The sequence below is a fragment of the Mangifera indica genome, chromosome 1, assembly GCF_011075055.1.
Source record: "Mangifera indica cultivar Alphonso chromosome 1, CATAS_Mindica_2.1, whole genome shotgun sequence".
Taxonomy (NCBI): domain Eukaryota; kingdom Viridiplantae; phylum Streptophyta; class Magnoliopsida; order Sapindales; family Anacardiaceae; genus Mangifera; species Mangifera indica.
In genome coordinates this window covers 2,234,512-2,247,465 of record NC_058137.1, presented here as the reverse complement: position 1 = coordinate 2,247,465, position 12,954 = coordinate 2,234,512, and the positions used below count along the sequence as shown (strand labels likewise).

The 12,954-nt window shown below is 34.8% G+C and overlaps 2 protein-coding genes and 1 non-coding gene across 4 annotated transcripts; 2 read left to right on the top strand and 1 right to left on the bottom strand.

Annotated features, from left to right (window-relative positions):
• Positions 1 to 71: 71 nt before the first annotated feature.
• TRNAH-GUG lies at positions 72 to 143 on the bottom strand. Its single transcript has one exon. It is a non-coding gene; the product is annotated as a tRNA-His (tRNA).
• A 2,923-nt stretch (positions 144 to 3,066) lies between these two features.
• On the top strand, positions 3,067 to 5,732 carry LOC123211881. 2 transcript variants are annotated; one of them, XM_044630837.1, is made up of 5 exons: positions 3,067 to 3,603; positions 4,120 to 4,285; positions 4,389 to 4,591; positions 4,700 to 4,879; positions 5,464 to 5,732. In XM_044630837.1, the coding sequence occupies exons 1-5, from the start codon at positions 3,433 to 3,435 to the stop codon at positions 5,548 to 5,550; spliced, it is 807 nt and encodes a 268-aa protein (XP_044486772.1). In that variant the 5' UTR covers positions 3,067 to 3,432; the 3' UTR covers positions 5,551 to 5,732. The 2 variants fall into 2 exon arrangements, with proteins under 2 accessions (XP_044486772.1, XP_044486781.1); XM_044630846.1 differs by having other exon boundaries at positions 3,083 to 3,603; positions 4,703 to 4,879.
• A 1,470-nt stretch (positions 5,733 to 7,202) lies between these two features.
• LOC123220269 (5-oxoprolinase) lies at positions 7,203 to 11,999 on the top strand. The gene is made up of 2 exons (XM_044642376.1): positions 7,203 to 7,364; positions 8,037 to 11,999. The coding sequence occupies exon 2, from the start codon at positions 8,051 to 8,053 to the stop codon at positions 11,858 to 11,860; it is 3,810 nt and encodes a 1,269-aa protein (XP_044498311.1). The 5' UTR covers positions 7,203 to 7,364; positions 8,037 to 8,050; the 3' UTR covers positions 11,861 to 11,999.
• Positions 12,000 to 12,954: the final 955 nt, after the last annotated feature.

The window sequence follows — 12,954 nt, the reverse complement described above, 5'->3', positions numbered from 1 at the left end:
AGACCACAGATGCTACTAGAACGTTGTCGTTTGTAAAAAACGACAGCGTTTATATAGTTCAAAAATTAAAATGTGGCTGCTGGGATTCGAGCCCAGGTCTCTACGGCCACAACGTAGAATTCTTACCACTAAACTACAGCCACAACCGTTGACGTGTTGTTGACAATTTTGAAAAAGGTTTTGGTAAGGTTTGAACAATGTTTACATAAAAAGACTTGATTTTGAATCAAGATCTAGCGAAGATAGTTATATTTTCCCAAGACAACGTTTAGTTTGAATTATATTTTATTATTAAAATTAAAAAATTATTATTTTAAAAAATAAATTATTAAAAAAATTATTAGGTATAAATTATTATTATATTTAATAAAAACTAATAAATATAAATAATTATTGTATTTTATTAGAGATAATAAAATGTATATAATGTTACTTAAATATACTTATATATAATTATTTTAAAATATATTTTATATTACTTGATATATTGATTAAAAATAAGGATATTTTAATTATAAAAAATTAATAAATCAAAATAAAATTATAATAAAATCAAAATATGTTTAAGATAGAGGTAGTAATCAAATTATTACTTATATTATTTATTACATTATTATTAATAATAAAAACTAAAATAATATTTTATTATTAATAAACTAAATCAAATAATATAATATAAATAATAAAAATTTAATCCCTCTATATCTTAAAGAGTGACTCTTCTCTAAACTCCAAGAGAAAAATCAAGTACAATAAAAATTTAAATTAACAAATTAATATATAATAAGGCAAGTTTTAATTATATTAAAAATGAGATTTCCTCTGTTGAAAAATAAAACAATATGACGGTCTTTAAATTAATAATAATAATAATATTTACTCATAATAATTCTTTATTCAATCCATTTACATCATTTGTTAACTGTAATATTATGTATATAATTTTATATTTAAATAATGATATGTCATTATATAATTATATATTATTTTATTTTTAATTTTTAATTATCTAATAACATAATATCGTTTATATATATAAATTATACACATAATGCTACTTGTTCGTCCACGTAAGCAATAAACATGCTTTAAAATTTGAATAGCATCAACAATCTGTCTATATTGACACCAAGAATTTGCTTGTTTTTCACATGGATTTTGTCATTGTTGGTTTGGTTATTTTACAACTACCATGTTTCGACAAAATGCACGCAATCTCCTGCCTCAACATTTGGTATCAGATATTAAAAATTCAATTTCCTGTTTTGTACATCAAGTATTATATTTTAGTGTATGATGTGATTTTTAAAAATAAAATAATAAAAAATTTAATTGACATATTATTATTTTTAAAAAATATCATAAATACTATTAAAAATTTAAATATTTTTATATACATCTCTATAATATTATCATTTTATTTAAAAATTAAATTAATTTGATAATATGTATCATATCATATGATATATTTATTATATTATATTAATTTAATATATATTACATTATTTTTATATGTTATTGTATTGTAAAATATATATTATATGTCGTATAATACTGATAATCATAAATTTACACGCTTATTATCTCCAAATCTCAAACGTGAACTGCTAAGCCATTGAAAGTAATAATTATATTCCAATTATATCATAATTTGACTTTCAAGATTTTAATTTGCATAAAATTAATTAATTATTTTTTGCTCCATTCCATGGATATGAGGGATAGGTTTGAATCAAATTAAATTCAAAAGTGACTTAATTTAATTTTGGCTTGGTCTAAAAAATTTGAATTTGAGCTTTGGTTTGAGTTCTATGAACTCTTTCTAAGTTAACTTGAGTTTGACTCAGTTTGAGATTAGTCGAATTTAAGTTCTGTTACAATATTAATATGTATTGATATGTACCCAAGTCATAAATTAATTAAAATAATATCGTTTTATTATATATTATTAGTCAAGACAATCTTGTTTAGTGGATTTGAATCTAACTTTTTTAGATATGTCAATTAAAATTGAATTTAAACCAAACCGATTTAGTCGTAAAAGCTGACTTGAGTTAAAAGATATTTAATTTGTTTAATGTAAATTTATAATTTAAATTAGTTGTTTCAATTCATGATTTGATTTAATTTAAATTGATAATTCAAATTGATAATTTAGTTTAACTCAAATTTATGGTTTTTTTTTTTTGGTGTATTGGAATTTTTTTTTTTCCAAGAAAATAAATAAAGAACGGTCCATTTTCATAAAAAGTTTGGAGCCTACAGGTCCGAAAAACCATAAAATAGAACCTAAAATGAAAAACATTAGACATCTGTATGGTTTAAAATTTTCCGAAAGCCCCCACCACGCATGGTAGAAAATTTCAAAAATCCCACCACGCCACCCTGATACTGAAAAGTCACAATCAGTCCCCCACCATGTAGTCCCGCATATCTATACTGTTTGAAAACTCGCAAAAGCACCCCGCTCCATTAGGGCTGGATTCGAGCCGAGCCGAGCTCGGCTCGCAGCCAGCTCGGGCTCGGCTCGGTTTTTTAATGGCCGGCTCGAGTTCGGCTCGAGCTCGACTCGAGCCGGATTCGGCTCGGCTCGAGTTCGGCTCGTTTTGGGTTCGGCTCGGTAACGGCTCGACTCGGCTCGTTTTTCATATCAAAACGGCACCGTTTTGTGTATATATGAGGATCAAAACGACGTCGTTTTGTATAAAAAATTTTTAAAAAAATATACCGAGCCAACCCGAGCCAGCTCGGGCTCGGCTCGAGCTCGATCGAGCCGGGCAGAGCCCGGCTCGTTTCGGGCTCGAACCGAGCCGAGCCGAGCTCGAGCCCGAGCTGGCTCGGCTCGAATCCAGCCCTACGCTCCATTCCAACTCAGCCTAAAATATTACCAACTTTTAACACTACAACAAATTAATATCAGTATCACGAACATGATTGCCCATTTGTCCTTGGCTAATTCTTTACAGAGAATAAGATGATTGATTAAAGCCGTCCACTCAAGTCCCCAATGTTGCTTGATGAACTGATGGCCGTTGATAGACCCAACTGCCCTGTATCGTTTAATGGGAGGGGTGCGCTTCATGCATCTGCCCTTCTGGAAGTAAACTTTAACTTGCATGGTGATAAAAATCCCAGGTTCCAAATAGAAACTTACTGAACAAAACCCCACTTTTCTTTTTCACTATTCTCTTCTTTATTTTCCTCGGTTTGTTTTAGTTTGCCTTCGCCATAACCAAAAACAAAACAAACCAGAGGAAATATATGACTGTACGGGAAAGAGAAGAGGGAGAAAATAAATTTAATTAAAATGTTGTTTTAAAATAACGAAACACTTCAACCTTGATTTCTCGGTTCCATTTTCATCAGATTGAAGTGGGGTTTTTTTAAGGGATAGGAAGAAAATTAAAAAAACTCCCAGGATTTTATTTTGCGATGTCTGCAGGGGTTTGTGGGAAACGGGTGGGGTTCGAAGAAATCTTCGGATCCTCGTCTCCTACGTCGGCCAAGAGATCCAGGTGTTATAGTTACGGATCTCCCATCCGATCAGGATCCGAGGACCCCGTTTCGGCGTTGCTTCAGATGTTTCCTGACTTGGATCCTGAGGTTCGTTTTTAATGGCTAATCCTTTTATGCATTGTTTATTAATTTGACGTAATTATTAATCGACATTATTATTCGTATAATTCATTTTGACATGATAGTTTAGACCAAAATACGTATGATTCGTGTAATTTTTGTAGTTTAGAGTCACACTACAACTTGATTTTGTGTGGATTAAGCATTATATTAATTGTTCATTTCGTGTCTTGCATAACTTTTATTATCAAATCTCGCTTTTCTCTTGAAAATTTTCATAAATAATGTTGCTAATTAATGAATTATAATAGTCCTTTGCTGAAATTTTCCCTGTTCCCTGTTTTGTGGTTTAAATCTTTAGACGTAGAACAGAATTTGATGGTCTTGACTTTGGCTCGAGAAATGGGTGAATGTGAATTTATATCTCATTTCTTAGGATATTGCACAGAGAGTGAGAGAAGGATGGTATATTATTGCTTTGTTCGTCTGTTTAAACTTGTATGGGGTTTGATGAATTTCCTTTTTTTTTTTTTTCCAATTTAGATCGTAAAATCTGTTCTCAGGGATCATGACAGTAAGATTGAAGATGCAATGGTGAGTTTACATGCACTTTCTTTTGGTGACTTTAGTGAAAGAGCTAGATCACAGGGACTTGGTTTAACAACAGATTGGAATAGTGCTGCTGTTCCTGGTGATAGTGGGGCTACAAGTAAGTTGCTCGTTAATACTCTTATTTCTCTTGTTAGTATTTTCATTTAAATGCCTGCTTTATCTTCCTTGGACTTATTCATTTTTTTAATCTCCTTAATAAGGTACTCAAATTCCAGAAGAGAATGTTGGAAATACATATGCGGGTTTTGATGGTGAAAATATAATGGATGGGTCCAAATGGGTGGATTTGTTTGTGCACGAGATGATGAATTCAACTGATCTTGATGATGCTAGAGGACGTGCTGCCAGGATTTTGGAGGCTTTTGAGAGTAGTATAACTGCCAATTCAAAGACATTGAAGGAGGTAATCAAGCATTAACTCTTTTTTGTAATTGTTGGGTGAGGTAAAGAAAATTATAGTTTTGTTTTTTCCAGTACTGATGATTTTGTTCTCATATCATTATGGATATAGCAGCATGAGCATGCTTCTCTAAAGGAGCATATGAAGAGCTTGTTGAATGACAACCAGATTTTAAAGAGAGCAGTTGCTATTCAACATGAACGCCATTTAGAGCAACAGGAGAGGGACAAGGAAGTACAACATTTGAAGCTAGTGATCAGCCAGTACCAAGAACAAGTTCAGACTTTAGAGGTAACCTTTCTTATATTTAGAGTTCTATCCCTTCCTCACATGTTATAGGTTATCAGAAGAGATGTCAAAATGGTATAACCTTGGTAGTCTTTTTTGCTTGACTGCCAATGCTTCTGGCTAGGGAATTCACTGGGAACTTTGCAGAATTTGTTATTTTTATCTAGAGATTTGCTTTTTATCTTCTCTGTGTTGCATAAAAACGTGCATCTTTTTTATGCCTTGAATCATGCAATAATCTCCTAGTTGGTAATGTATGCGAAGAGGTGGCCATGCATGTGGGCTGATGAATGTTTCAATTTTTTGGAAGTGTTAGATCAAATTGGTGTATTTTACTGTCAATTCTGATTGACATCTAAGAACATGGTAACAATTGTGGCTTTGGAAGCTGTGTCTTACATTTTTTTATTTCAGTTGAGATCAACAATCTCATGGGGAAAATCAGATACCTGAATTACAGAATATAGATACTTAGTGTGAAGAATTGTGGCTTAGAATGGCTTGATTTTAATAATGTATATTATGTCAAAGATTGATATTTGCTATTGATTTATTTCAAGAAATGACTATGTATCTGTTTGGTGCAGATGAGTAATTATGCATTAAAGGTCCATCTTCAAAGAGCACAAGAAAGAAGCTCTATTTCTGGGCAATATCACCCAGATATATATTAAGGTTCTTATGCGAGTTGCCTTCAATTTTAGTGTTTCCAAATACCCCTCTCTCTTACTTTCCAAGAGGTAATCGAGCAATATTAAGATTTCTACACAGTTGTACTAAATGATCAGCTATGTGTTTGACTTAAGCCAATAAGCATTTTGGCCGCATCTTGTGTTAAACTTCCAGCTTCAAGTCACCTCTAGTGTTTTTTGCATACGTTTTTTCTTAAAATCAGAATCCAAAATGCCGCCAGACCCCAAGTTACTTGTGAGCAGAGAGTTACTTGTATTGTATTCAATTGATGTATTCCCGCCATACGAAGTTTTTTGTCTTCTATAGCTTCTCCGACGTCGATCGGACGTCCAAATAGGAGAAAAGAGATCGCTGGAAGGAGATGATGTTTTGAGAGGGAGAAGTCGTTGGCAATGGAGCCAGACATGTCGTCGGAGATTTCAAAACGAAACCTTAGGTTGAAACTGCGATTTTTTAAAACTTAGATTGAGAGAAAATTTTAGTTTTTAAAGTTTAGGGGGCAAAAGTATATACTATTTTACTTTATTTTTAATATTATAGAGAAAATGAGGATTTTACCCTTACCACTGTTAGGGTTTTGTTAAATTTAATCAACCATGAGTGGGTGTTTGGTGTTTCCATAGTTAAATGATGGAAACTTGATATTACAACATACTTTGGGTGGAAAATAGTCATTTGGCCTAAAATTTAACTAAAGTTTGTGTATCCCACGTGTCCACACATGATTTGAGTCAAGTACAACTTATCTTGCATGTGCCTGAACATGCCAATAAAATTAAGGGAAATTGAAATTTTTAGTTTTTTTTTTACCGTGTATATATATATGTCACTCATTTTAAAGCTTAAACAAATATATTGTAATAGTAATCTACTTTTTTAAAATACCTCACTTTAATCTTTTATATAGAGATTCTTTTTGTCTTTGCTACTTTCTCTCTCAATTAAGGAAAAAATCCCTACAACATAAAAAAAAACTTCAGTTGTATGATTTTGCTTCAGTTGAAAAAAAATCTCAATTTTTTCTTTTATTTAACTTAAAAAATTAAAAAAAATTAAAAAGGGTTAGCAAGGGTTGCCAGAAGCCACCCCTTAAAATTTTCCCAACTCCTTGTTTTTACTGCCAATTCTTTATTTTTATGGCAACCCTTCTTTCCAAATTTTTTCAGCCCAAATCAGTTTTTTGGTAATTTTTTTTATTTTTAAAATTATTACACTAATAATTCTTTGTAAGTCAATTTATTGCCTGTAAGATGCGTTTGCAAAAAAAATTATTCTCTCATGCTTCTATAAATTTTTTTCTGTAAGATTCTGTAATTTATTTTTGTTTTGATTTTTCAGATATATATATATATATTGATATATTCTTTATATATTCAATATCAAATACACCTAAATATAAATTTTATTTTAAATATTAATATTAAATATTTATCCATTTTTTCTCTCTATAGTGCATTAAAAATAAGTAATATCGAAAATTTAGTTTTGGTTTTTCAAGATTGAACATAACGGCAATTTATGCATTATATTCTATAAAATGGTAAAAATATTTAGAGTGTAAAAAAATATAGTATAAATGTATACGTAAGCTCAAATAAGGATAAAAATTTCTATTTTCCTAAAATTAAAACCCCTAATCATCATTATCAAGGGAGATTAGCCTCCTCCTCTCCCTGCGAATTTTCAGCAAACTAGTAAATAGCTACTTGATTGAGCCCGTCTTTCTAATATAACATCAGCAACATCCTACGCTCGATCAACTTCTCGCGGGTCTCTCTCTGCCCATCTTTGCCTGGTAAGGTTAAAGCTTTCTTTACTGACTAACTATGGTGATGGGTGATTACTAATCTTGCAAAACGCTAATCTTTAATATTGTTTTTTTTTTCTCTTTTGATATATTTTTCTTGTTTGTCTTATCGACTAGAGGTAAAAAAAAAAAAGGGACTAAACTTTGTGCTTGTGTTATCTTTGCTTAATGCGTTTTTTTTGAGGGTTGGTCTATTTGAAACTCATCGTCTCCAACATCATTTTTCTTTTAAGTGGACGGCGTCTTAGTTTAATATACATGTGCTTTTTGGATTCGTTTTTCCCAAATGAAGCGGGAGCTAGTTTTTTGCATCAATTGGTTTTGAGTTTGGAGTAAAGTTTACATACACTTGACCTGGGATTTGAACTGGAGCCTTAAAGTTCAAATTTGGTATTTGATTTTTTTATTATTGTTGAATTTGGTGTACATGTCGAAGTCAAAATACCACTAGTTAATAGGAATTCCGCAGAACTGTAACATTGAAAGCAAAGTGGAAATCTGCCTGGAAAATTAGAACTTCAACTTGGATTGGTTGCATGATGTATTTATGTTCTAAATGAATGTTGCATTGTTTGCAATTTTCTTTGGGGTGTGTGTGTGTATTATTCTGTTTGTTAAATGAATTTCAGGTTTTGACCTCCTGATTATCTGATTTGTTAGGTTTGAGCATAAAAATGGGAAGTGTCAGTGAAGAGAAGCTTAGGTTTTGTATTGACAGAGGGGGCACATTCACTGATGTTTATGCTGAGATCCCTGGTCAGGCCGATGGTCAGGTTTTGAAGCTTTTGTCTGTTGACCCAGCAAACTACGATGATGCTCCAGTTGAGGGCATTCGGAGGATCCTTGAAGAATATACAGGGGAGAAGATTCCTCGAACATCCAAAATCCCCACAGATAAGATAGAGTGGATAAGAATGGGTACCACTGTGGCAACAAATGCACTTTTAGAGAGAAAGGGAGAAAGGATTGCTCTGTGTGTGACACAAGGCTTTAAGGATCTGCTGCAGATTGGTAACCAGGCTCGCCCTAATATTTTTGATCTTACTGTATCAAAACCATCAAATCTTTATGAAGATGTTATAGAGGTTGAGGAGAGAGTTGAGCTTGTACTTGACAAGGAGAATGATAAACAAGATTCTTCTGCATCCTTAGTACAAGGAGTGTCAGGGGAACTAGTAAGGGTTGTGAAGCCTCTCAATGAAAATGCTTTGAAGCCATTATTGGAAGGCTTGTTGGAGAAAGGGATTAGCTGTTTGGCTGTTGTATTGATGCATTCCTATACCTATCCACAACATGAAATAGCTTTGGAGAAATTAGCTGTGAACTTGGGCTTCAGACATGTGTCCTTATCTTCAGCTTTGACTCCAATGGTCCGTGCTGTTCCTCGGGGTCTGACTGCCAGTGTGGATGCATACCTTACCCCAGTCATTAAAGAGTATTTATCTGGTTTCATATCCAAATTTGATGAAGGACTGGGTAAGGTGAATGTTTTATTTATGCAATCAGATGGAGGACTTGCACCGGAAAGTAGATTTTCGGGGCACAAAGCAGTATTGTCAGGTCCTGCCGGTGGAGTCGTTGGTTATTCACAGACACTTTTTGGACTTGAAACGGAGAAGCCTCTCATTGGGTTTGACATGGGTGGTACATCTACAGATGTGAGTCGATATGCTGGAAGTTATGAGCAAGTCCTTGAAACCCAGATTGCTGGTGCCATAATACAAGCACCTCAACTTGACATAAACACTGTTGCTGCCGGTGGTGGATCAAAGTTGAAGTTCCAATTTGGGGCCTTTCGTGTGGGACCAGAATCGGTTGGTGCACACCCAGGTCCTGTATGTTACAGGAAAGGAGGGGAATTGGCAGTTACAGATGCAAACTTGATTTTGGGATTTGTTATTCCTGATTTTTTTCCATCCATATTTGGCCCCAGTGAAGATCAGCCCTTAGATATCAATTCAACTAGAGAAAAATTTCAGGAGCTTGCAAGGGAAATAAATTCTTACAGGAAGGGCCAGGATTCATCTGTAAAAGATATGACAGTAGAGGAGATTGCACTGGGTTTTGTCAATGTTGCTAATGAGACTATGTGCCGTCCAATACGGCAGTTAACTGAAATGAAAGGCCATGAAACAAGGAACCATGCTCTTGGATGCTTTGGAGGTGCTGGACCACAACACGCTTGTGCTATTGCCAGGTCTTTGGGCATGAAAGAAGTGCTCATTCACAGGTTCTGTGGGATCTTAAGTGCATATGGAATGGGATTAGCGGATGTTGTTGAAGAGGCGCAGGAACCATATTCTGCTGTTTATGGCCCTGAATCTGTTTTGGAAGCTTCTCGCAGGGAAGACACATTATTGAAGCAAGTAAAGCAGAAGCTACAAGAGCAAGGGTTCAAAGAGGAAAATGTTAGAACAGAGACATATTTAAATTTGAGGTATGAAGGTACAGATACAGCCATCATGGTAAAGAAACAAATAACTGAAGCTGGTTTGAGCTGTGACTATGCTGTGGAATTTGTGAACCTGTTCCAGCAGGAGTATGGATTTAAACTACAGAAAAGGAATATCCTTATCTGTGATGTCAGAGTTCGAGGTATAGGAGTTACTAACATATTGAAGCCACAGGCCCTAAAGCCTGTTTCTGGTACCCCTAAAGTTGAAGGCCTCTACAAAGTTTACTTTGGAAATGGATGGCATGGTACTCCTCTATACAAGCTTGAGAATCTAGGATATGGTCATGCCTTTCCAGGGCCTGCAATCATCATGAATGGCAATAGTACCGTGATAGTAGAACCCAACTGCAAAGCTATTATTACTGAATATGGCAACATCAAAATTGAAATTGAGTCTGCTTCAAGCACTGTGAAAGTAGCTGAAGAGGTTGCAGATGTTGTGCAGCTTTCAATCTTCAATCACAGGTTTATGGGAATAGCTGAGCAGATGGGACGAACGCTTCAAAGAACTTCCATATCCACAAATATCAAGGAACGATTGGATTTTTCTTGTGCTCTGTTTGGTCCTGATGGTGGACTAGTTGCTAATGCCCCTCATGTCCCTGTTCATCTGGGGGCCATGTCCAGTACAGTACAGTGGCAGCTAAAGTATTGGGGTGATAATTTGAATGAAGGTGATGTATTGGTCACCAATCATCCATGTGCTGGAGGTAGCCATCTTCCTGATATTACTGTTATTACACCTGTTTTTGATCATGGTGAACTAGTATTTTTTGTGGCAAGTAGAGGACATCATGCAGAGATAGGGGGTATCACTCCTGGAAGTATGCCTCCCTTTTCAAAGTCCATATGGGAAGAAGGTGTGGCTATAAAAGCATTTAAGCTTGTGGAGAAGGGGGTTTTTCAAGAAGAAGGAATTACAAAACTTTTCCAATTTCCTTGTTCTGATGAGACAGCCCATAAAATTCCAGGGACACGGCAGCTTCAAGATAATTTATCAGATCTTCGAGCACAAGTAGCTGCTAACCAGAGAGGAATTTCCCTTATTAAAGAGCTAATTGACCAATATGGTTTGAAGACTGTTCAGGCTTACATGACATATGTACAGCTTAATGCTGAAGAAGCCGTGAGAGAGATGCTCAAATCAGTTGCTACTAAAGTATCATCTCAGTCTGCTCAGCTTGAGGGGAGAAATTCTATATCCATAGAAGAAGAGGACTACATGGATGATGGGTCTATCATTCATTTGAAACTGACAATTGACCCAGATAAATGGGAAGCCTTTTTTGATTTTAGTGGGACTAGCTCAGAAGTGTATGGGAATTGGAATGCACCAGAAGCAGTGACTGCTGCTGCAGTCATATACTGCCTTCGGTGCTTGGTAGATGTTGACATTCCTCTCAATCAGGGTTGTCTGGCTCCAGTTAAAATCCACATCCCTCCAGGCTCATTCCTATCTCCGAGTGATAAGGCTGCTGTTGTTGGAGGTAATGTTCTAACATCTCAGAGAATCACTGATGTCGTACTTACTGCATTTCAGGCTTGTGCTTGTTCCCAAGGTTGTATGAATAATCTCACATTTGGAGATGATACTTTTGGTTATTATGAAACAATTGGAGGTGGCAGTGGAGCCGGTCCGTCATGGAATGGGACAAGTGGAGTTCAATGCCATATGACCAACACAAGAATGACTGATCCTGAGATATTTGAACAAAGATATCCGGTTCTTTTGCATAAATTTGAATTGAGAAAAAACAGTGGGGGCGCTGGACTTCATAGAGGGGGTGACGGGCTTGTGAGGGATATAGAGTTCAGGCGCCCGGTAGTGGTGAGCATTCTCTCAGAGAGACGTGTTCATGCACCAAGAGGTTTGAAAGGAGGAAAAGATGGAGCTCGTGGGGCTAATTACCTTATTACAAAGGACAAACGAAGAGTCTACCTTGGAGGTAAAAACACAGTTGAGGTAAATGCTGGAGAAATTCTTCAGATTTTAACTCCTGGTGGCGGAGGATGGGGTTCTCCTGTTTGATTCATTTTCTTTAGCAAGTTGCAGGAAAAGTTTGATGGCTGTTTGAAATTGTTATTTGTATTGAGCAAATTATTAATATAATATGTGCAGGAATGACGATCTCTTTTCAGTCAATAAATAAGTTATGCCTTCTAGTTTACCACCTCGCTCGTTTCATTTGGTAATGGAATTTAAACACACCAAGCGACCATATTATATATGGGCTCTCTCCGGAGTTCAGAATTTCTTGCAATGACAGTATGGCTATTTGAAACCTTCAATCCTAAAACATTCTGTCCATCAAATTCAAATGACCAACCCGTGATCAGGGGTAGATTTCAGTCCAACATAAACTCAGTTCGAACAAGTTTAACTTCACTTAAAATAATTCCATTTGTCGAATTTAGGATCACACCATCATTAGTGGATTCTTTTCTTTTTCTAATATGGTTCTTGTCCTTCTCTGACATCTATTTATTAACTTAATAAATGGAATTTCAATTGATCATTTTGAAATTAATTGGACACCTTTTAATTGTTTCATTTAGGCAATTATATTAAATTATCTAAATCATATAAAATTGCTAAAAGTTGACTTAAGAATCAATCCCTTCACACTAGGGTAGTTTAAAACTGTCATTTAGAAGAAATTAATGAGTGGCTCACTGCCTTTAGGAAGTAAATCTTATCTGAGCCTAAGATCAAACGGAGTCTCAATGAGACCTGTCGCCAAGATTTTTAATAGTACAAAAAACTAGATATAGGGCTCAGTCTATGGGCAACGGCAACTTAAACGGATACTTTGATGTATATTGTACTTTGAATTATGGGATTTTGTTTAAGTTTGCAAATATTAAAGCATATTACAAAGACAACTGTGAGTTTGATCTCAGTGATTCACTAGTAACAAAGTCTGACAAAAGATTATTAATACAATATAGTTTTAATGAAATATAATAATCCTGTCACACGGTAGAAAGAAAACATGATGAATAAGGGCATCAACGACTAAATCTAACAATTCCTACCATGCAGGGCACTCCAATCAATTGAGAGCCAAATTGGTTTGTCCATTATGTCAACTAAACTAGCAAATGTTATATGCACTTATAAGG